This window comes from Armigeres subalbatus, chromosome 3, assembly GCF_024139115.2.
Source record: "Armigeres subalbatus isolate Guangzhou_Male chromosome 3, GZ_Asu_2, whole genome shotgun sequence".
Classification (NCBI taxonomy): Eukaryota; Metazoa; Arthropoda; class Insecta; order Diptera; family Culicidae; genus Armigeres; species Armigeres subalbatus.
The window spans coordinates 71,998,752-72,023,303 of record NC_085141.1 but is presented as its reverse complement, the minus strand read 5'-3'; the positions used below and the strand labels follow the sequence as shown (position 1 = coordinate 72,023,303).

Genomic DNA, 24,552 nt, shown 5'->3' with positions numbered 1-24,552 from the left:
TCCAAACATTGAAGAATGTGGTTTATTCATTTTTGTGTACGTTCGATGTGAGGTATTTTAATTAAATTTATTTTCAATTCGGTTCATTGACGGTTGGAATTAATATACGGGCTGTTATTAATATGGGAGAATTTACCTTATATGAGAGCCGTGGAAAATGATTACGAAAGATGTCATTCTTTTGCAAGGCACAAAATATTGTTGCACTTACGATGGATCACTAGGATCGTTATGATGGATCAATAGTACATTGTTGCACTTACGATGGATCCATAGTACACTTGAAGAGTAACTTTCTATCTTCAAGAACATTATAAATCCATTATTATTACATCCAAAGCAAAAATGACTTACAAAAACTGCAAGGGTCTATTTATCAAGGGTCAAATTATGTATGGATCGACTCATCCGTTTGTATCATTGCCTGTGCTATCCATTGTTGTGCAAGCAGCGATTTTATATTCTTAGCATGGAACGTGTGACAATCTAGTAAGTTTTTTTTTTGATAAGGGAAAAATGGAACTCTGCAAGTAGACACCTGAAAGGGGTAACTCAAATGCTGTGGGGATGAGTGTCATAGACATTCTAACCCGACTCACTAATTCCAGAACACTTTGCACTAGTCTTTATCCCCCTTTTCAACAAAACATCAGGGGAGACTATGAAGAATACTCCACAACATTTCGATCTTAATAGAACACAAGTGCAAGCCGTAACAACCGCTCAGCCCTTAGTCAACTCACTTAAGGGCTACGGTCAAGCATTAGCGACCATCTCGTATGAGCCACATTGACCCACACAGTATCTGTCTGACCATGCAGAGATCCTGCATTGTTACTGAAAGTCAATTTTAGAAAATAAATTTCAAATCGTTAAGACCTTATGTGTCTGTTGTATTCAATTCTGTGAAAAAATGGATTTAACTGATTAAAACTCTTAAAGAATGAAATAACTTCGATCAACTAGATTCTGCTCCTTTGAATTACTGGTTACAGTCAAATGGGCTTCAATTATCATAGCACTATTTCTTATGAACAACAAATTACTAGTGCAAATCATGTGGTTTTACTTGATAAGGTTGCTGAAGGTAACGGTTGGAGCAGAGGATCGTCGATGGGGGGAGGTCTAGTTGGAACATGGAACCTTACATGATCCCCCGATGTTCACACGACATTTTGAACTTGTTCATTTAGGTATTTTCTCTTTGGACTGTGTGATGCGCGGAACACAAGCTGGGAAGTACTCTCTCCAGCGGGAACCTTTTTTTTTCTCATGACAAAGTGATACGATGGTTTGCTTGCCGCTGTCGAGGGGGGTTTATGATGGGCTCTTCCAAAGCCAACCGCGCGCGATCTATATGGGGAATCTTTCTACGTTCGCGCACCTACGGTCTCTTGTCGTCTAATGTTGTTTTCGTCTTTCTTTTTTGGGATGCACTTCTCCGGTAGGACCGATCCTAGGGATGGGAAACAAGGAGGAGGAAGGACGAAACGGTGGAAACCGAGCAGATGGAAGCATGAGTGAGCATATGCAACCAGCCGGCCACAGCTTGCGCTCTTGGGTATCTGCTTTTGTACATAAGCGTCGTTTTCGTCGTCATTGGGAAAGAGCAAGGGAGACAGCTGAACCGGGTGAAGCATAATGCTACGGTTCGAGTCGAAATACGCAAGAGAGTTGTGTTTCGATCATCAGTTCTGAGCAAGCCGTCCAACGGTAAAGACCTACTATTCTTTCCGTCTCTCCGACTAGTTGGGTTGTGAGGGAATTTAGTTTATAAGTTGCAAATAGTTGTATCCTGCGACACGCAGTTTATCAAGGACTTTGTGCACGATCGTAGAAGAAAGTGATTGTGCTCCGGAAGTTGTTTATCAGTTCGTCAGCTTATCATCGAGAGCAAGTGAATGTGCATTTAGTGATTAGAGTACTGACTGTGGGAACATCAGTATACGCGAAACTATTTATCGTCATAAAGGAATACATGGAATAACAAGAAGCCCCAAAGAGTACACAGAAATCGTGAAGGAAGAGTTAAAAGAAAGTCGTGGAAAAACAAAACGCAAGACGAACGATCGATTGATCGTGTGTGCGAACGTGCGCGAGCCCTCTCTCCCCCGCGAGTTTTGCCCCAAAGGAGTTTCTGTGAATGTGGGAACCTTGCAGGAAAAGAAACTGTTATGTGTGATTAATTCAGTCGCGGAACGCGAACAGTGTGTGTGAGATATAGTGCCTGAAGCGCCAAGTTCTTCCTCTCGGACACTAACTAGGCCCCCATATCTTTGGCCCCTATGGGTGTATTGAACGTCGTGATCGGTTCCGGTGCCGGTGCAGCAGTCGAGTGCCAGCCGAGTTGCAAGAAGACCAACGACAACATCTTCTCGCCCATCAAGAACAAGATGAAAGTCCTGAAGAAGATCAAAAAACGGATGGGACTAGGTTAGTAGCTTTGATTTACTGGTACCTCATGCATTGCATCGCTGCAACGGCAGCTGCAATTTTCGTGGCCTGCGCCTCTTGTGTCAACGGTGTGTAACGAACTTTTCTTCCCCTCTATCGTGCTGCCGGTTCTAGTTCGTTAACTGTCTGGCTAAGTTGGTTGGTTTTCCAAGGGGCGGGTGAGGTACGCGGCGAAAGGGCCGTCATTCATACTTATCGGAGCGAGTAGTTCCCCCTTTGATGGGTGTTCGCTCGGTTGTAACATTATTGCGCGCTTGAGCGTTGTATGCTTTTTCCCGTTGGATTCGGTTACCACCATTACCTTTTCCCAGCATGTTTGTAGGTAAAAGGGGTATACTACATTTTTACGAATAATTGTCCTATGTCACTGCAAAAGAACGAAATGATACTACTGATGGAAAACTAAATATGAGGCTGATATCTATGTATATCATTATCATTAATAGGAAGGACATGCAGAAATTTGAAAAATACTCAATTCATGAAATCTTATTGTTATAAGCAATCATTGAACAATTATGCGTAGCATGGCCGAGTAGCTGACATGCGAAGATAATTTCAACTAGAAAGGGGATTTTAGCACAAATAAGCACAAAAGTTTCTATGAACTATAATTCATTACCTGCGAAAAAAAAATTACATTCAATTACTTTTTAGTCATTTATCAGAAATACAATCTAAAGAATACAAACTATATGTCATTCTCCCAATTTTTTTTTTACATCCTGCTTTGTTTCTGGGCCGGACGTTAAACTATGCTACGCTTCCAATCGCACGTTAGTCCGAGATAAATAAAAAACGTTTGGCTCGGCGAGACTTGATTCCGGTCCCGGATGACGACACCGGCATTCCTGGTAGTTTGTAAAGTGGACGACGAGGTCGTCGCCATCCTCCAGCTCCAGTCTCGGTCCCAATCGCCACCATTCAGCTCAATTCATTCGACGACTTACGATCATTGGAGTTTCTCAACCATGCTTCCTTCCTCACTTCAGCGCCCTCTCAAGCTCAAGGAATATCTCCATCAAAATTCCTCCCAGCGTCGCCACCGTCACTGAACTCTGCTGAATAATAATAATATCAAATAATTAATTCGCTCATGCGATGTGATATAAAATTGTTTTCTTCAACTTGTCGCTCTTCGCTTTCTGCTCCGGTTCAGTTCAGCTCAGCTCAGTTTGTTTCCCGGTATGTGCGCCTCCGTTTCACATCAAATTTTTATTGCATTTCTACTGGAACCGACGGCGACTTGGAGGATGACAACAGGGCGAAGACTATCGGCGACGACCAGCAAGCAGAACTAACGGTGGGAACCTCGATCGTCTTCGTCATTCAATCTGATTATTATTCCGACACCGAAGCACTCTACAGTTCTTGTAACAAGGTTAGCTACCTGCCTACCCGTGGATCGCCATTTGGTCGAGCAGTGAGAAAGTGCATCTTCGGAGCAATCGCCATAAGGCGAAATGTCGCACGCGTGCCTGCTAGCCGCCGCCGGTCTGACGCGACGGTGGCGGCGACTTAAACGCGTGGCGCGCGATCGTTTGGGTAACTTAGTAATAATGGTAAACGCAACCAATGCAACTTTAATTTCTTTTCTTTGATTGGCGTTTTCATCCAATAATAGAGGTCTGCTCCACGCGCGTTCGTCAGTACTTACCAAAAGGAAATTGGAATTAGTTTTTCCTCTTTTATAATCGGTAACTTTCTCCGTATTCGGTCTGCGAGACGCAGATGTTTACGTTGAAGATGCAGTGGTTCCTTGCTGTTACATGCGATCGAACGATCTTTCCGATCGTCACTCTTCACGTTAATTTTATATTTCCCGAATTCCAACCCCTAAGAGATGATGGAAAAGCCAGCTGTCCACAAACATCGGAAGACAGACTTCCTTTCGCCCTGGAGGGGTTCCGAATAGAGAAGGGAATCTATAGATGAAGAAGAAACGTAAAAGGCGTCCCTTCGTCGTCTATGCGATTTTTTCTTTTCGCCTTGCTTGGATAGTGACTGGCAGTCTCTTGGTTGGTTTCGGTTATTTACATTTTCAATCAACATCTGTCTCGGTTCTCGGTTTGCCCAGAGTGAACTATTCTCCGAAGGGATTTTTGCGTAATGGATTTCGTCTTTCGGGGAGAATGTGAGGGCGTAATAGGAATCACCGCATTGGATCACGAGGGTAAAGATGCGAAAAAGTACAGATGTATGTAATTAGAGTATGTCTATCAATACTTTTGGGATTTGTCGGAATTAAAAGAGTCTTAAAATTTAGAACGTGTCGGTGACCGAACCGCGATATGTTTGCGTTTTGTTACCATCCAATAGCATCGATGATGGTTGATTCTTATCATATGACCGCAACGACGAAGAAGACGACGGCGACGGAAGCTATTAAGATATAATTGAATGAAAGCCAACGGTTCAAGCATTAAGCACGTGTGATGTTCATACCGCAAGAACTAAATGACGACAAGGGGAAATGAGTAAACGCACACTTGAAGCTATCGTTCGGTACGTGCTCAATCGACTTGCGGCGGATGTTGAAAAAAAAAAAAAGAAAATGGAATTTGAATCCGCTTGTTGAGGGTCGGTGCCAGCACTTATAACATAGGTCAAAGGAAATCGGAAGTAGCATTTCCGATCCTTCTACATTCTCCTCTTGCTTCTCTGTTTTAGAGATTGCAGATCTGTCTTAGTTTCCTTCATTTGAAAGCATATCACCTGCCTTTAGCAGTCTTCCATTTATAATAATGTATGTATTTTTCCTTTTTTTACAGTTCCACGCAATGCATCGTCCTGTCCGGGTCCAAACAATCTACCGCCGCTGCAGTTCCACAATGTGCATGGCGATAACATTAGGATCTCACGCGATGGTACCGTAGCTCGACGATATGAATCCTTCTGCAAGGGAATCGCATTCAGTGCTCGACCTGTGCGGGTCAACGAACGAGTTTGCGTTAAATTTATCGACATCTCCAATAACTGGAGTGGAGTGATTCGTTTCGGGTTCACCTGCAATGACCCAGCCACACTACGTGGCAATCTGCCGAAGTATGCATGCCCGGATCTTACCAACAAGCCCGGATTCTGGGCCAAAGCCCTAAACGAGCGATACTGTTATCGTAATAACGTACTGTTCTACTATGTCACACCCTCCGGAGATGTTCACTTTGGCATTAATGGAGAAGAAAAGGGGGTGTTCATCACCGATGTTGATTCTCGAGGTCCATTGTGGGCCGTAATTGACGTGTACGGCAACTCCACGGCTATCGAGTTCCTAGATTCGCGTATTTACATGTTCCAGCAACAACAACACCATCAGCAGCAACAACAGCACCAACATCATCACCATCATAACCAACAGCAATCCTGCGGTCGTCGTTCTGCCGATCAAGAAATCGTACCTCAGTTGGAATCTCTCAGTATCAATCAACACAACCAGCAGCTGCTGGAAGAACGTCCAGTTCCTATGCCGTCAGTAATCAGCTCAGCCGCCCAGCGTTACAACAGTCCGGCACCAGGACTACTACCTCTTCCGTTCCATCCAATCCGAGGTCGTAACATTAAGTTCTCGCCTGACCGTACCGTAGCAACTCGTGCTGAAACGGAATTTTGCCAAGGATACGTATTCACTCCCCGTCCCATTAAGATTGGCGAAAAGCTAATTATACAAATCCTGAAGACCGACACCATGTTTGTCGGCTCTTTGGCACTCGGGCTTACGTCGTGTGATCCAGCCAACCTACAGCTTTCCGATCTACCCGACGACTCTGATTTGTTATTAGATCGTCCAGAATACTGGGTCGTCAGCAAAGATGTCGCTTCCACGCTGGTCCGTGGAGACGAATTATGCTTCTCGATTTCGGCCAATGGTGAAGTTTCTATCAGCAAGAATGGCGGCGCCCCATCTGTGATCATGCATATCGATCAAAGCCTGCAGATGTGGGCTTTCCTGGACGTCTACGGATCAACTCAAAGCGTTCGCCTATTCAGCCACGCAATTGCTACTCCCATCGCGGCTGCTTCCTGCTCGGCTCTGTATCCCGAATCCCGAGCAATGACAGCTTCGACCAGCCAACGTAGTTTACAGGTTCAATCCACATGCCAACAAGCTCAGCCAACGGCCACTATTCGGCCTGATATGATTCAAATTAACCCCGGTGGAACCGTGCTGGTGGTGAATCTGCCCCCAACAGACATCATCTCACCTGCCTCCTCGCAACCTTCGGTCCAACAAGCCCAAGCCACCATCGTGTCCCGTGGTCTTCCGAGTTCTGCTTCAACGCTGTCGGTCCCGCTCTCAACTTTATCGTTGTCCTCGCACTCCGGTTCAACTGGAACGGGTGAAATCCTTCCGGCTTACAATTACACTGAGGTAAATAACTATTTCATATTCATTTCACTGTAGAAGCAGGTTTACAATGTTCGATAAGCATTTATTTATTTCAACACGTTTTTTATAACTTTGAATATCGAATGAAATTGAATGCTTTGTTTCGAACATGAAAACGCTGATTTTCTGTTAGTTTTGTGATATCTCTATATTCAACGATCTAATCATAAATTTATTCTTCCGCTCTTTTTGCAGCCCATGCCCGCTTACAACAATGCATCCAACTATAACACCCTTGCGGCTGCTGCCGCAGCAGTCACCAACAATGCCCCCTCCTGCCAGCCTAGCAGTTCCTGTTCCTCAACGCCCGTGCCAACCCCGTCCATCGGAGTGAACCCTCCGATCTACAGTTCGACCGGGGTAGACTGTACCATTTGCTTCGAGAAGCCGATCGACTCGGTCCTATACATGTGTGGTCACATGTGCATGTGCTATGATTGTGCGATTAAACAGTGGCGCGGCATCGGAGGTGGACACTGTCCGCTATGTCGTGCTGTCATTCGGGACGTGATTCGCACCTACAAATCCTAAAATCGTGCGGAATCCGTTGCGAGTTGGTGACATTTGCCGGCACCGTTAATTATCAGTCAGTCACGATACCAAAAAAACTTACCTTTCATTCAATGTGAATGACGGGAAGGAGGCATAACAAGTATATATGTGATTTATAATCCAAAAACTTTACAAAAAGATTCAAGCGGAACTCGGTAAGCGAACCATCTGTGGACTTTCGGAAAAAATTCTGGTCATACTAAAACACTTATATTTTATGCAAGTAAATTATCAAGTAGTCAAAATTAGTGGGTGGGAAAAAGGAAGCCAAGATGTGGTGCGAGATGGGAATTGTAGCCCTACAAATGGGTTTTGTTTAGTTTCGTTTTCTGTCGAAATCGTTGACGAATGCATTATCTAGTTTGTAAGGTATCTGTTTTTCATAGGGAGAAAATAAACACTAATCAAACCAAAAATTGAAAATTTGCATAGTCGTTATTAGAACAAGCAACAAAAGTTGCAATCAGAAGGTCAGTAGTTGGAAGATTGCCAAAAAAGTACATTACTTCCTAGTTTGAAACACATAAAATAAATGAACAAGGTAGTAAAATGATGAGTGAGAAATCGCATAGCAATGAGAAGTGAAATCAAATTATTCTTCACTGCTTAAACCTTATCAAAAACAGTTTCATTTCCCAATCTAGATTTTCATTATGTAAAATTAAACAAGGCTATATCTAATCTGCAAAATTGATACTTTCTAGTCAAGATAAAAATGAATTATATTGTAGCAGAGAGCGATAACCCCAAAGGAAAACTTACTTTAAGAACCCCCTGGTGAGGAACTGAGGCTGTGCTCTGCCGGTTTTGCTACAGACCTACCAGGGCACTTATTTATTATTTTGCGTCCATTTCTATCTACACAATGATAACTTATCTCTCAATCTTGAATCTCCTATCAGCATTGTATAACAAATATACAAATTTAGATATAGATACAATATCAAAGGACATGACAGAGTTGACAAAAGTCAACAAATAGGCCAGAAGTGAAGATTGAAAGCATGTACCAATAGTAGGTATCTTTCGTATGAACAAACTTTATTCGATAAAACAATATTATGTATAGTAGGATTAGGAATGCAACGGGAGACAGATAGTTGACACATTCTATTAATTTATTGTTATGAACGCATTTACAGTTAGGAAAAAACAAACATATTTTTAAAAAGTTAGCTGAATAACAACAATCAAGATAACACGTTGTCTTGACAGTGCTAAAATTAACTTACAAACGAGTGGAATCATTTCAACAGATATCACTGCCCTGTTCCTTCTAAATCTTCAACGTCTACGCTCATAATACCAGTGGTATTAGGAGTTTTCGAGTGACGCTTGTCCAACTCCACAGCGAACCTTGTTTTCAGAAGCTGACCTAAATTGGAAGGAAACCCTGCAAAGATGGTGTTTGGCCCAGATCCGACTGGTACAAGAAGGCGTGGAGCGCAGCGAGCTAGGTGGACCGATTAGCTGCAATACGACTTGGCGATTGTTGGGTATAAAGGGATATGGCTGCGAATCGAGTAGTGTGGCGTCAAACAGTTGATTCCGAGTAATCTGTATACTGCCTAACTTTGCTCAAAAGTTTCATGCCGATTTTACGTTACCGTCGCCAGGGGTGACAATGGGTCAAATGGGGGTGAGAATGGGTCACTGTTTTAACCCTTTATAAGGCAGACGAATCTAAACAATAAATTAACAAAAACAACAATAGGACACAATGTTGACATGGTATTAAAGTCAAATGTATGTTTGATATACACTAAACAGTTCAGAAACATTGGAAAATTGGTGGCAATATAGTTGCGACCGTCAAGCGGGACAACATTAATGACAATATAGTTGACAATTCCCGGCAAGCGGGACAACATTAGTGGCAATATAGTTGCCACTGCCCGGCATGCGGGAAAACAGGCAACAAAAAAAAATAAATAAAAGATTTTTAAAAATTAGGTTTTACGTAAAACCAGTCAAATCAAGGCACGTTACTTTTTTTGGTGAAGAGTCCTAGTTGGAAAACGCATTATAAGTGAAAAAAAAATTTGCGCTTTTGTTCCCGCTTTTGTTGGGGACCCTTGGGAAAAAAACACAATTTCGTCAAAAATCCAAAAACCAAGTAACAGAACGGCAAAGATTTTTTCACGCTAATCACGTAATAATCTCACACAGGAGATTCAAAATAATTAATACCAACGGGAAAAAATATATCTTTGTCGTTTTTTTAACGAGTTATAACTAAAAATCCTTCTTCCACTCGATCTGTTCGTAAAAAAAACTGTTCTCAAATTGACATTTCAATTTTTTAAGGCTCAAATTCATCTGGGGTGTTACTAGGAAGCAAATAAAGCCACTACATGGGAAATAATAAGTAGAGCCCTTGTTAATAAGTAGAAAAAAATATAATTTGTTGGTGGCAATATAGTTGCCACTGCCTTATAAAGGGTTAACTACTTAGAATGTTACTATGTCTGTAACTCGATTTGTGCAATTGTCGAACATGTTGCCAAATTCCAAATGTAGATATATACAGTTTTTACTTAGTAAATCACTTATTTAACCCTCGAGGACTCGCACCGTTGTAAAAAGTACAACAGTACCTAAAAAAGTTCGCTTGTCGTGCACAACAGAGGCGAGACTGCATGACTCCAGCGAGTCCTGGAAGGTTGGAACACATATCGGCTTAAACTCGAAAAAAAAAAAACTGTTGCAGCGAAAAAATACACTTCTAACTCTAGTCATGGCACACTGCGAACCTCTTCCGGGTGTTTTACACCCGGAAATAGGCAATTAACTTTGATTGTACTGATCTCGAGTGATGGCTATCCAAATATCCTTAAACTTTGATGGAATGTTGACATTTTCATCAGTGCAGATCATTAAGCATATGTATGGCTTTGTGCAGTGATAAAATGAAAGCATTTGGTTTAGGTAGTTATGAAAAGTTGTTCAAATTTTGCGAGGCCAATACAAAAATCTTTAGGATGGTCAAAACATACAAATCGCCCTGCAGAATAAACAAGGTTGTCAATCCAAAAAATAACTTACCTCATAAAGGTCATTTGTCTAGAGGACCTGTACTAAAAATACGCTAGAACAAAACTAGTTTAGTTCTAGATAAGACAGGGGGTCATCTAGTCTCCCCGGGGATTAAGTCTCCCCACCTCCCAACCTTCCCCTAATAATTGAGGGGGTTAGAAGCAGAGGGATATAAGGTACAGCGGGGTAAGCGAAAAAATGCAAGTATTTCACTGATGAAACGCAGAATTATTCAATTTCATTTCACAATCATAAAAGGCCATTTAAATCAATGCGTATTATTTAATAAGTGAAACATGAAATAATGAACCATTTCAACATGCGAAAGTAAAAGTTTATTAACCTTCCAAGTTTATCTTTTGCACAAGTGAATCATTTGTTTGAGAAACTGCATAAGTCCATTTCACACTATTTCGAGAAAACAACAAAAAACTGTTTTATGAGCAAATTTGCACCGAATCTTTCGATTTCTTCGATACAGATCAATAGCTTTTGGCAGAACTCAACACTCTGGGGCATTTTCAGTGCAAAAGATCTAAGCAGTACTCCAAAATTGCTCTTCAAAGTACGTGGACATATGTAGTTTCTCAAACAAACGAAAAAAAATCATACATTCCTGAACAATTTTTTTTTCGTTTTTTTTTTGCGTGTTTTTGAAGAAAATGCATTTTTGGACGGGGATTCAGAATATATATAAATCTCATTTTGGCCACAAATGTTACATAAGCAGTTTCTCAAACAAACGGTTCAAGTTCTTTTGTGTGTCAATAAATACAAATATTTTTTATGTTGGTTTCCATAACACATTCAATTAATGCATTGATAGGTTGGGTTTCCTTGTAGTTTTGAATTCCAAACATTTTGAAAAACATATTTTATTGCTTTGCCTGTTTTTTTTACCACTGGTGGGGCAAGTGAAAATTTACCAATTCGAACTCATTCGAATGCTTTTGGTTATTACAGTGATACGTGGTAATACTAAACCAGAAACCAATGCAAAGCGTGTCAGTGTATTAAATAATTTATGTTTGATAAATAATTCGTGAAAAAATGGTATTTATAGAGATAAAATACAAAAATCACTACTATTGCAAGTATATCAACAATTATGATTTATTTAGCCAAAATTTAGAAGATTTAGCCATTTGTTGATGTTTCTACTGAAATCCTAAGTGGATTGTTAATGAAACATAATACTGATGAATTTGATGAAAATTTCAAAGATATTTTTTCTGCATTATCGCCAACGTTCATTATTTTACTATAAACCTGAAATATAAAGTAGTGTTAGACACAAATGGAGATGAGATATTAAATTTCAAAAAGTTGAAGTGAAGAAAAAAAATAATGGAAACCGTTTAATGGAGGCACTCTAATGCCCTTTGACTTTCATGATTTCAAGTGTCAAAAAGCATCACAACAGATCATAGTTATGCTCTATTCAGTTTAAATATCATTTGCATAAAATATCTTATATTGAAAAAAAAACTTCTTTAAAATTATTTTTTACTTACCCCACAAGTGAGGCAAGTGAAAAATTCAAACTGGTTTTTTGGTTCAATCAAAGTTAATTGCCTATTTCCGGGGATTAAACCACCCGACTTGGACGTTAATTTACAATGTTATGGAAACTCATATGTGAATATGTACGTTATGTGGAAGATATTGATTTGAAAAATGTATTGGAGGTAACCACTTTCCCTTCGATGGGACTCGAACCCATGACCCTACAGTACGCTAGACTGGTGCTTTAACCAACTAACCAACTAACCTCCTAACCGCCATCAGGAAATCACCCATTACGCTCGCTAAGAACTCTGCTGCAACACGTCCTACCTGTTCGGATGCCAACTCACGTTATGACCGTGCCTGCTTCCGATCGACCTCGCTTCAATTAACGATTGCATCATGACGTCATCGGATACCATATGAGGGCAATGTTTACATTTTTTTTACCCGTGTTTAAATGGGAGTGACTTCTCATGAGGGCAATGTTTACAATTTTTTTTATATGGAGAATTTGACTCGTGCAATGGTCAATATGGATGTGTCGACATAGATACATTAGAATATAGAGTGGCGGGTAATATGTCGAGTCACCCCGCATATCCTCCTTCTCCTCTATAGAAAAATTTATGTTACCTATTGATGACCAACATTATAAGAACATATCCTTATGTAAGTTTATGCACATCACCACGTGATTGCACATAATGTACGTGGTATCATCAACAAAGTAGCTGTAGAAGAAAAAAGTATGTCATGCCTCTTAATTGACTTGGCATAGTAACGCAATAACAGCTAGAAAATCATTTCCTCCGTAGACTCCACAGCAAGAAGATGTTTTTTTTCAAGCTGGAAAAAAAGTCAGTGGAAAAAAAATGAAACGCACTTATCAAGCAGTTATCTATTTTAATTGGTGTTTAGCGAACGTAAGTATTAACATTAATATTTAATTATTTCATGAATTGTAAGTTTTTTCACCTGGAGCATCTCTTTCTTCCACAGGCTACGGATTTCCCTCTATCGAGCGAACGTATGACGACAAGTGAGATGGGGTTCTTCTGTCCCGTTTTGGGCGTTCAGTACGGTCATCTATGCTCGGCGCTACTGGAACCAGGTACGGATCTGCTCCTTTCTCACTCGCTGGCTTTTCATCCCGCCATTCTTGAACTTTTTTTGTTTGAGATACATGGCGGCGAAGTTGTTGACCATCGGAATCACAGAGAACCAAGCTACTATTGCGTTCCTCCAAAACAACGTATCGTTTCATACTAAATCTACTGTCCCCTTTGGTTCTCGATTGACATTCTACGACCACTGTGTCGCCTGGCTTTACTCTACAAGCCCTAGCCCCGCGTCGAGCGTCCTCACGTTGCTTCGACTGCAGCTTTGCATCACGATCACGTGCATCTAATACATTGTCATCGCAATTTGACTTCCCGTGATGAATGAGTGATAATCCACGTTTAATTTTACGGCCCAAAAGTACCTCTTCCGGCGGTAGTTTTGTGGTTGTTTGGTCCGCGGCATTATATGCTTAGACTGCAGCCTGCAGTTCCTGTTGGTAATTAGTTCCTGCAGACACTGCGGTGCACATGACTTTATTAACAACCTTCATGAACCCTTCTACCAATCCATTTTGCTGTGGATAGAAGGGTGTGGAAAATATGACTTGGATACCACGTTCCGAACAATACTTTGCGTAGTCTTCTCCATTAAAGGGTGGTCCGTTATCCGTCTTTATCGCCCTGGGGAAACCTTCCCTGTCGAAAATGGAATCTAAAACTGCTTTGGTATGTTCAAACTTTGTCGATTTTACCACCCGTGCTACTGCATATCTTGACCTCAAATCAATTACAACCAAAATCAACACATTCCCGAATTTGTTATATGGACCGTTAAAATCCAAGGCTATCGTTTCCCAAACTGCTTTGGGAGCGAATAACCTTTGCATGGGAGTCGGCCTCTCTGGTCTGCCATTAACTACACACGAAACACATGATTTGACCCACTTTTCTGCGTCACTGGACATTCCTGGCCACCAAACACGTTTCCTCAAGATACTTTTGAATTTGGCTTCAAGTGGATGGCCTGCATGTGCGATTTGAAGCGCCTTTTCTTGTAGATCTCGAGGAATAACAGCACAGCCATTTTTACTTATTATCCCATCCGAATAGCGAAGATCGTCTGCAATAGCTTTGTACCGCAGAAGACTCTTCGACCATTTCTCAGTTTCGATTGAACCAATAACCTATATAAAATATAAAATATAGCATAATGCGTTACATGGGGGAATAATTATAAAATTTACCTGGAGAAGAACATCGTCCTTTTTCGTCGATTCTCGTATTTCTTCCTCAGTAAGAAATGCTGGTGAATGTGTTTCCAAAGGACAAATTTCCCAAGGACTCACTTCCTCATTAAATACTTCGTCTTCTCCTTCATAAAGACGCGACAAAGGATCCGCAATGTTTTCATGGCCTCGAATGTACTCTATATCGTAATTATATGGGCTCAGGCGTAAAGCCCAACCGTCAGCTCTTGTCAGGGCCCTTTTCGATTCCTCGCGAGTCCGTCTCAAAATAAATGCCATCCCTGTGCATCTGTGCGAAGTACAAAGTGTCTCCCCAACAGAAAGTAGGAGAAATGCTCCACTGCCCATACGGCACTCAAAGCCTCTCGCTGGTTTTGCGCGTACTTCTTTTCTGTTGGGGTTAACGACTTCGAAGCGAAACTAATAATTCGATTACTGCCATCTTGATTCTGTTGCACAAGAACAGCTCCCAATGCACGCGGTGAGGCGTCTGTATATAGGAAGGTCTTGTCATTTTGCGAGAAGAAGCCAAGGGATACTGTGGAATGAATTATGCGATCCTTGATTAACTCGAATGCCACTCCTCCTGCCAAGTCCAGTTTGGTGATGAAATTACTGCCCACAGTGGGCTGGAAATCTCAGCGAAATCCTTAATATATGGACTCACAAAAGACGCGAGCCCAAGAAAACTTCTTAGTTCCGATGCGGTAGTCGGCTGCCGGAATTTTGGATATCTTTGACCTTATTTTCGTCGATATTGAATCCGGTTTCATTGAGCTCATGACCCAAAAACTTTAAATGCGTTTTATCGAACTCGCATTTATCGGTATTCAATGAGAGGTTATTCATGCGCAATATTTGCAATACACGTGCAACTGTCTTTCTAAGCTCTTCGATGGTGTCGGCGAATAGTAATATATCATCTATGTACACTATTTTGTTTTTAATGTCTTTGAGAACGCGCATCATTTCTCGCTGGAATATTTCCGGCGCACAGTTCACACCAAACATTAAGCGGGTGAAACGGTACATCCCATTTTCTGATAGGAACGTCGTCAGATCTCTTGACTCTTCACTCAATTCAAGATGGTAGAAGGCATTGCAAAGATCGAGCTTAGAGAAGAACTTAGCACCATGCAATTTTATCCTCATCTCGTCAATAGATGGCATCCGAAAATACTCTCGCTTGATGGCTTTGTTAGGTGCCCGCATGTTCACCACCAAGCGAAAGTCTTTATTTCCCTTAGGAACTGCGGACATCCCACTTATCCATTGGGGTGCAGTGCTAACTTTTTCAATTATCCCTCGAGTCTCCATTTCTTCGAGTCTCTGTCGTGCACCGTCACGATATGCAGCTGGGATATTGTAGTACGCATTACGTACTGGGCTTATTGATTCGTCAACACTAAACTTCACCTTAACTCCAGGCATTTTCGGAAAAATGCTCGAATCACAACTATTAATCGATTGTCCTACTTTCAGGAGCTCCATATCGCTGGCTGTGGTTCTTCCAAGCAATGATCGCTTTCCATCCCTGACAACGAGGAAATCGGCGGGGATAGTAGGTTTTGAACATCCAATCGCTTCAATTGTTGTGAAAGCAAACTCGACCACCATTGCATTGCTGGAGGCGTACGCTCGCAGATTACATTTTGGTCGCTTGAGCGGAATAAGCTGAACATCCCCAGCGTCGACCTGCGACTTCAAGTTGTCCCAGTCGGTGCCTCCTAAGACATTCGCGTCAGCTCCTGAATCGATCAAGAATGAAATCGGACGAGACGAACCAACTCTACAATCGATCAACACATCTTGGAGCGAGAGAGCATTTATTTGCTAAAATGGACATAATTTTACAGATATAAATAACACATTCACAAAACAAACGCGTTTATTAAATTCTCTTTATCATATAGGTTACTGATCGATTACCTGTTCACTGGATCTCTCGTCGACGGTGTTCCGTGGAAGCTCCTCATCCTTGACTACGTTGACATGACGGTTACGGCAAGCCACTACGAAATGTCCAAGTGCACCACACGAATTACAATTCTTCCGTTTTGCAGGGCATTCAGCGCCCCGGTGGAATGAACGGTAGCAACTAGGGCACCTGTTACGTCGACTCACTTGTGCTTGAGATTGATATCTATCTCTTCTGAATGGCATTCTGTTAGCATGGAAACTCTTCGGTGGATTTCCATTCCTTCGTTGATCTTCAGATCTGCGCATAAATCTAGCTGGGACGCTACGATTCTGGGTTCCCTCTGCTGCTATTGCGTTGGACTCTACAACCGGCGATGCAGACTCAGCCTGGAAAGCTTCCGCACGAGTGGCAGATTGCACGATGAAATTGGAGTCGTGGCCGTACATGCGGGAAGCCTTCTTGAGTTCTTGATTTCGAAGTCCCCTCAGAAGCTGAGTCCTAACGAAACGGTCTTGGTCATCCGGACTATAACCGCATAGCTGTACCTTCCTAGTTAATCTTGCATGGAAGTTTACAGCAGACTCACCTTCCTCTTGGCGCATGTTTGAAAAGCTTTCATGCTCCGCTGCAGGGTCAGTCATTGACTTGAGGTAATTATCGATATTTTTCACAAAAATCTCGTAGCACCCTTCTTCTTCTGGATCGGGATGAAGCTTCGCAGCTCGGACATCGCTTTTCAATTCCTCACCCATTGACAACAAAAGAAGTTCCACTCGGCGCTTTGGGTTCCTGACGTTCGACAATGATGAAGCTATTTCGAAGTCTTCGATGAAGCATGTCCAAGCTTCCCACATCTTTGTGGCCGGAACATTTTTCGGAAAATGAGTAATATTGTCCCAGCGGATAGTCCCTTCAGCTGCGATCTCGGATGGCGTGAGTGGTGCGATGTATGGTATGGTCGGACTGCTTTCCTTATGGTGGCCGATATGGTGCTTGGATAGAATCGCATGATGGCCGTCACGGTCCTTAGACAATTCCTTGATGGCGTTTTCAAGTTCTTTGACTCGTTCTCGCAGTTCGAGCTCAGGATCCGGCGCTACACATGAGTAATGCGCAAACTCATCGGATTCACCGGCCACCTCTTCTTCACAAGATGCATGTCGGTCGGGACGAGGGCGTACGTACAGTCCGTTCAGATCACTGAATTCCATCACATCATCCGTATCGCTTTCGGAACTGGCTGGTGGGGCACGCACATATTTTCCCGGAGAGTACATTTTCCTTTTTAATCCTTTCTCGTTTGCTGATTTTATTAGCTGTGTTACTGGTGACGAAAGAAATATTTCAGTCGATTGTCATACATTATATAAGTGATCAAGCTACAAGAATGGCATATCTGTCGTTGCGTTAGAGATAACTAAAGCATACATGTTATCAAAATGTGCTTACATTATTGAATAAATAGAGCAACAAAAAAAATCTGTAGTTTTCTTCAGGGTATTTTTTTTTTGTTCGAATAAATTCGTTTCCTGGCACCACAATACAACTCAACAATGCCGTTGCTATCAGTAATTCAACGAATAATTTAAATATTCAATTTTAAGGGGACTTTCTAACTCTTCAATCAAACGATCCTCCCAACTCGCTTTTCTTTGAAAGCAGCGGTTCTCCCAACTCGCTTTTTTAATTCAGCGGTCCTCCCAACTCGCTTCTATTCAAGTCAACGTTTCTCTTTCAATCCAGCGGTCCTCCCAACTCGCTTTTTTCATTTTCCTAACATTTCAATCAAGCGGTCCTCCCAACTCGCTTTTCTTTGAAAGCAGCGGTTCTCCCAACTCGCTTTTTTTTTTAATTCAGCGGTCCTCCCAACTCGCTTCTATTCAAGTCAACGTTTCTCTTTCAATCCAGCGGTCCTCCCAACTCGCTTTCCTTTCAATTCAGCGGTCCTCCCAACTCGCTTTTTTTTTATTCAAGCCGTTTACAAAAAAAATCCTGATAGGTACAGCAGTCCGTGTTTTTCCACATTTAACGCCTTCTGTACACAAATTCACCTCAAACCAAATTATGTTTTTTTTGGAAACCTGTGCTCATTTTTTTGACTTGCTTGCTTTAGATTCAACTTTTTTTTCACCCACATTTTTGTACGCTTCAAACTGATAGCCATTCTGGCAGCCATTTTGAAAAGAAATGTTACTGGATCGTATTTTCACTTGGCCTGCGCAATGAGTGATTTCCTTTCACTAGGCGTTTGATTATTATAACCGGTCGTTTAATTTCGCTGTGATAAGGCAGCGAACAACCTGCCACGGTCGCCAGATGTGAAGATGCCAGCCGCCATCAGGAAATCACCCATTACGCTCGCTAAGAACTCTGCTGCAACACGTCCTACCTGTTCGGATGCCAACTCACGTTATGACCGTGCCTGCTTCCGATCGACCTCGCTTCAATATGGATGTGTCGACATAGATACATTAGAATATAGAGTGGCGGGTAATATGTCGAGTCACCCCGCATAACCAGATTGGGGTTCTTCGCATCGACAGACAATGGCGGTAACCCTAAATGGTAACTAGCTATTCTGAATAGATGCAACACTAAAAAGGGGTATACCACAATAGATCAACGTAATGGTCGCAGTGGTTAAAATCCCAACAACAAAAAAAAAAAAACACCAATTGCAAGAGAGTTCGTGGGGCAGTACCAGGCGGGATTTATGGGTAAACGCTCTACCACAGACCAGGTGTTCGCCATACGTCAGGTATTGCAGAAATGCCGTGAATACAACGTGCCCACACATCATCTATTTATCGACTTCAAAGCCGCATATGATACAATTGATCGGGACCAGCTATGGCAGCTAATGCACGAAAACGGATTTCCGGATAAACTGATACGGTTGATCAAGGCGACGATGGATCGGATGATGTGCGTAATTCGAGTTTCAGGGGCATTCTCGCGTCCCTTCGAAACCCGTAGAGGGTTACGGCAAGGTGATGGTCTTTCGTGTCTGCTATTCAACATCGCTTTGGAGGGAGTAATACGAAGGGCAGGGTTTGACACGAGTGGTACGATTTTCACGAAGTCCGTCCAGTTATTTGGTTTCGCCGACGACATTGATATCATGGCACGTAACTTTGAGAGGATGGAGGAAGCCTACATCAGACTGAAAAGCGAAGCTAAACGGATTGGACTAGACATCAACACGTCGAAGACGAAGTACATGATAGGAAGAGGCTCAAGAGAGGTCAATGTGAGCCACCCACCACGAGTTTCTATCGGTGGTGACGAAATCGAGGTGGTTGAAGAATTCGTGGGCTCACTGGTGACCGCCGATAACGATACCAGCAGAGAAATTCGGAGACGCATAGTGGCTGGAAATCGTACGTACTTTGGACTCCGCAAGACGCTCCGATCGAATAGAGTTCGCCGCCGTACCAAACTGACTATCTACAAAACGCTTATAAGACCGGTAGTTCTCTACGGACACGAGACCTGGACGATGCTCGTGGAGGACCAACGCGCACTGGGAGTTTTCGAAAGGAAAGTGTTGCGTACCATCTATGGTGGGGTGCAGATGGCGGACGGTACGTGGAGGAGGCGAATGAACCACGAGTTGCATCAGCTGTTGGGAGAACCATCCATCGTTCACACCGCGAAAATCGGAAAACTGTGGTGGGCCAGGTACGTAGCCAGAATATTGGACAGTAATCCGGTGAAAATGGCTCTCGACAATGATCCGACGGGAACAAGAAGGCGAGGTGCACAGCGGGCAAGGTGGATCGATCAGGTGGAGGACGACGTGCAGCCATGGACCGAGCTGAATGGAGAAGTCTTTTATGTGCAGCACAGGCCACTCCGGCCTTAGTCTGATGATAAATAAATAACGCTAATTGTCTTCAATCTATTTCAGTAGATAATTATTTAATTTTTTTTGAACCACGGTTATTACTATTAAAATTTGAAACTTCTAGGGGAGGACCAACATTGTTCTAAAGGGGGGTGGATGATCTTTGACCCGATTCAACTCATTAATGGATTTCTTTTGTAGATGTTCGGTGAAAATTCTTCCCATGCTTGATTTGAATCATTCATGAGTTTTGAGACTTTATTTTTTTCTGCGAATTCCTTAAATGTAAAACACCGATCATAGCCATACCTAGGGAATTCCCACGACAGTTGTGACTCTGCACGCTAGCCCAGTTATCGAATAGGAAAAAAAATACCATGATTTCATTTTTCAAAAACATATATTTCTGTACTGCTTTGCGTGTGTTTTTTCTTCATTGGAACAATTGCATTCGTTACATTCCTTTTTCTTAAATAGGTAACATTTACATTTCTGAATGTACACAATTCTCAGTCACTTCTGTGATTATCCTTCCGCCAGGATCAGTTTTCTCGTTTTTTTATTCTTCTAGATTAAATCGAACAATTTATGATTAACCAAACTGTACATATTATATTTTATGAAAATAAATATCCTATTATTACGCTCTCTTTCTCAAAACTCTATTCGTTTCGTACTGCTATCCGTTTTAAATAATCTTAGCCGCCAATCGAAGATAATTTTAAACTTTCTTCTGTAGTTCTATAGTTTTGTTAGTAATATTTTTGCTTTACACCTCCAATGTATAGACGAATGTTTACTATTACTAGCATTGCAATATAAGCCAATGACTGCTTGTGTTGTGCTAAAATAACACTACTGTTTCATACTCTGTTGTTTCGCTTTAGAGATATACGTTGGTGGGAGAAAATTCCTGGTAATTTGCTGCGGATTTTTATTCTTCATTTGTTCCATTTCGCTTCTTTTCTTGATCTTTCTTGGCTGAGGTTGACCTATGAAATTTTATGCTAATCCTTGCACAGGTACATCGAAACTATTGTATTTTGCTCAAACGTTGTAACAACACCTTGGGTTGTCTGCATTTAAAACTTCGAATATTATCGCTGAACTATTTTGCTTGCTAATATCTTGGCTTATGGTTTCGATAATATACATATGTTTGGCCAATTGCTTGTATAATGGTACTATATTGAGAACATTTTTGGATCGATAGTACGATTAGAACGAAGATAATAAGATTAAAACCGAAGAGTCTCAGAATTCCTTGATCTCCTAATCAATAAATGATGAATTTCCGTACAAAAAATGATTTCAGGCTGGAGATAAAGTGTATACATATATACAATTTCTTGAATCATTTCATCAAGTTTATAAGTCAAATTTGTTTGTCAAAAACAAAACAAAATATTTCAAAAACCTCTGAATAAGGATTTTTCTATGATAAACTGAAATTGTGAAGAAGCCGAAATAAATACCACATCCCGCATATTCTTACACAATGTTTTGGAGAAGACATTTTTGGGAAAAATAATAATTGCGCATAATAAAGACAACTTTTTTATATAACTTTGATTTTTACCTGTGACCAAAAAGTTTTTGGCAAAAACCACAAAATCGAAGTGCCCTTCATCTTATTTTGAGCACGAAACAGAATACTAGGAAACTCAATTAGGAAAGGATTTTAATTATTTAGTGAAGATCCGTTAGGTATGTCACACGAACCTCACTCAGTCCCTATTTTTTCCTTGTCATTCTTCATGCCCTAAAACTCCAAAAGCGTGACGTACTTTGTGTTAGGAAAAATGCTGAAATAGTAGTTTGTGCAACTAGTTGCAAAAAGATGATTTTTTCAGCACGAGTTGTACGTTTATCCAACGAGGCTTGCCGAGTTGGATAAATACAACGAGTGCTGAAAAAATCGAGTTTTGCAACGAGTTGCACACGCTATTTTTTGCAATGACGAAAAATAGGCTTTAATATGATAAATCCGTACCAAAATGGTACAATTTACATGACCAATCTTGCTAAAATATCATGGTGCTGCAGGAAACAAACATATTCCATGTTATCGTGCCACATTGTATGCTCGACAGACTATGAAGCGATAGAAAAACCTGCCTTTGAAGAATTTGATGTCATGCCCATCAAATTATTTAATTTATTATGTGACACGGAGAATACACTATTTGAACACTCACCCAAGCTAATTGAGCTAAATAAGGTCATGTAACTACTGTACTAATGATGGTTTTTCATTAAAGCACCCAAATGAGTGCTATAATAGATTTTATGCAACCCATTTGAGTTGCATAATGTTCATTAAAGCACCCATTTCATTGGTATGGAAAAGTAGGCCGTTTCATCACTCAAATGTCAACTGTAAACCAGGTATTATGATCAGGAAATGCAAAAAAAATATTTTTGCAATTCCGAATCATAATACCTGATTCAACAGTTCTTGTAAAAGTGATCAAACGGCCTACTTTTCCATACCAATGAAATGGTTGCTTAATAGGAGTTTGCGCAACTAGTTGCAGAAAGATGATTTTTTCAGCATGAGTTGCACACTTTTTATTGCAACGACGAAAAATGGGCCTTAATATCATAAATCTGGACCAAAACGGTACCGTTGGATTTACTTCACGTGATCTTTTTTACCAATAAACATGTAGCTAAAGGAAACAATCAGATTCTTTGTTATCGTGCCACATTGAGTAGCTCGACAAACCATGAAGCGATAGATAAACTTGCCTTTGAAGAATTTTGATGTAATGTTCATCAATCTATTTATTTTATTACGTGATGCAAATAATACAATATTTGAACAAGCACCCATGCGAATTGAATAAAATGTAATCAAGTAACTACTGTTCTAATGTTGGTTTTCCATTATAACACCCGAATGAGTGTTATAATGGATTTTATGCAAATCATTTGGGTTGCATAATGGTCATTTAAGCAATCATTTCCTTGGTATGAAAAAGTAGGTCGTTAATAAATACCTTCGCAAAATTGGTTATTGTGTTAAAAAAAACGCACTGAAATTGCAAGCAAAGTGCCGCAAAATTCCACTCTCAATGAAATCTTAACTTCGTCAGGAACGTACCCGAGTAAAGGAAAAATAAATTTTCTATCGGACGTGCGATTTGAAGTGTTTTGCTGAAGTTTTTGCTGAACAATAACTTATATTTATTCTACTTCCAAAGTATATATTGCCGGAATTACATTTTTCTACACCTACGCATTTATTTCTCTCACAGATTTGAGAAAAGCATTTTTCTTTTCCAGCAAAGTTGAAAATCAAATATTGTTATCATCATATCCGAATTTAAAGGTTTGACGAAAATCAGTTTTTATGCAAAAACAAATCGCACAATAGACCAGTGCATGATGACGTAGGTTGACAATTCACAGAGCTTTTTCACCGGGACTTAGCCTCTGGCGAAGCTTTTGATAAAATTGTTTCGTCATTTTATTCGCATGTAGATGTCCTTTGCGATTAATTTCATGCTGAATGCAAAGAATATAACTGAAATATTCGGAGCAATTAAAATAACACAGCAATTTTGAAACTAAAAACATAAATTCTAGATTGCTTTGAGAATAGGTCGTATGTGCAAAAGAGAGACTCTCTTTGGTCACGCTCTCTTTCGCTAATAGATCCGCTAGTTTTGAATTTTCTGCTACATTTTCACTACAGCACGCTAGACAAAGTTATTGCCTTTAGATATCCGTCAAAAAATCCGAAGTAAACTTTTGTATAGTTTTGTAATAATCACAAGAGAATGGAACCAAAGAGAGACTCTCTTTTGCACATACGACCTATTCTCAAAGCACTCTAGAATTTTAATTTTCCCCTCATCGATTTTGTAAACCTTGTAAACAAGCTCTGTGAACTGTCAAAATAAGTAAGGTTAAGTTAGAGTTTGCATTGGTCTATGTCCTATTAGTTTTTGACTAAACTAATCGCATTCGAATTCACTCATGTGCTTAGCTTTTTTCAAAAACATAGGTACTTAAATTTTTTTGCGTTTCATTTTCGACGTAGATATTACAAGATGTAACTTGTAGAGCTCTGGTTGGTAATTGACAGTCAGTAACATACTGTTTTAAAGATACATTAATTTTGCTCATATAAATTTTTCGGTGATTTGAAAAGCGGTAGTTTTTTTTCCTTGACGTTAAATTTTAATATTGACAAAGTTTATGAAAAAAGTCGATCTTGCAATGTTAGATCTGTAAAGCAGTACAAGTATTAGGGGAAGAGGCCCCCAGAACGCCGCCACCACCCCCGAGGCAAAACGCCTTTTGTGGTTTCCCTCATATTTACTGTCATTAAAATGTCCGTAACAAAACTAGATCTAAAATTATGTAGGTTAGGCAAAAAAGTTTCAAAATAGTGTATGGGAAGGTGGGAAAAACCGAAAATTTTCACATTTTGAAGAAACATCTAACATTTTGGCGAGGAAAAACGCCCTAGTGGCATTAACCTACAATGTACTTGCGTCTCCACGCACTATCCATACCAGAATGCTGAT

General features: G+C 40.8%; 2 protein-coding genes across 3 annotated transcripts in view; one reads left to right on the top strand and one right to left on the bottom strand.

Annotated features, from left to right (window-relative positions):
- LOC134226163 (protein neuralized-like) overlaps nucleotides 1-8,620 on the top strand; it is a 99,793-nt gene extending 91,173 nt beyond the window's left edge. Inside the window, exons 1-3 of one of the 2 annotated variants that reach the window (XM_062706757.1) lie at nucleotides 1,679-2,433; nucleotides 5,226-6,823; nucleotides 7,037-8,620. In XM_062706757.1, coding sequence (XP_062562741.1) covers nucleotides 2,286-2,433; nucleotides 5,226-6,823; nucleotides 7,037-7,372 — 2,082 coding nt within the window. In that variant the 5' untranslated portion in view covers nucleotides 1,679-2,285 and the 3' untranslated portion in view covers nucleotides 7,373-8,620. Of the gene's footprint in view, nucleotides 1-1,678; nucleotides 2,434-5,225; nucleotides 6,824-7,036 lie in introns of those variants that run through there. The other variant, XM_062706758.1, reaches the window with a different exon arrangement.
- A 7,638-nt stretch (nucleotides 8,621-16,258) lies between these two features.
- On the bottom strand, nucleotides 16,259-18,568 carry LOC134221720 (uncharacterized). Its single transcript, XM_062700908.1, has 3 exons — nucleotides 18,557-18,568; nucleotides 16,493-17,491; nucleotides 16,259-16,353 (listed from the first exon to the last, which is right to left on the bottom strand). Exons 2-3 carry the CDS (start codon nucleotides 17,442-17,444, stop codon nucleotides 16,259-16,261), a joined length of 1,047 nt encoding a protein of 348 aa, XP_062556892.1. The 5' UTR covers nucleotides 17,445-17,491; nucleotides 18,557-18,568.
- Between the last annotated feature and the right edge of the window lie 5,984 nt (nucleotides 18,569-24,552).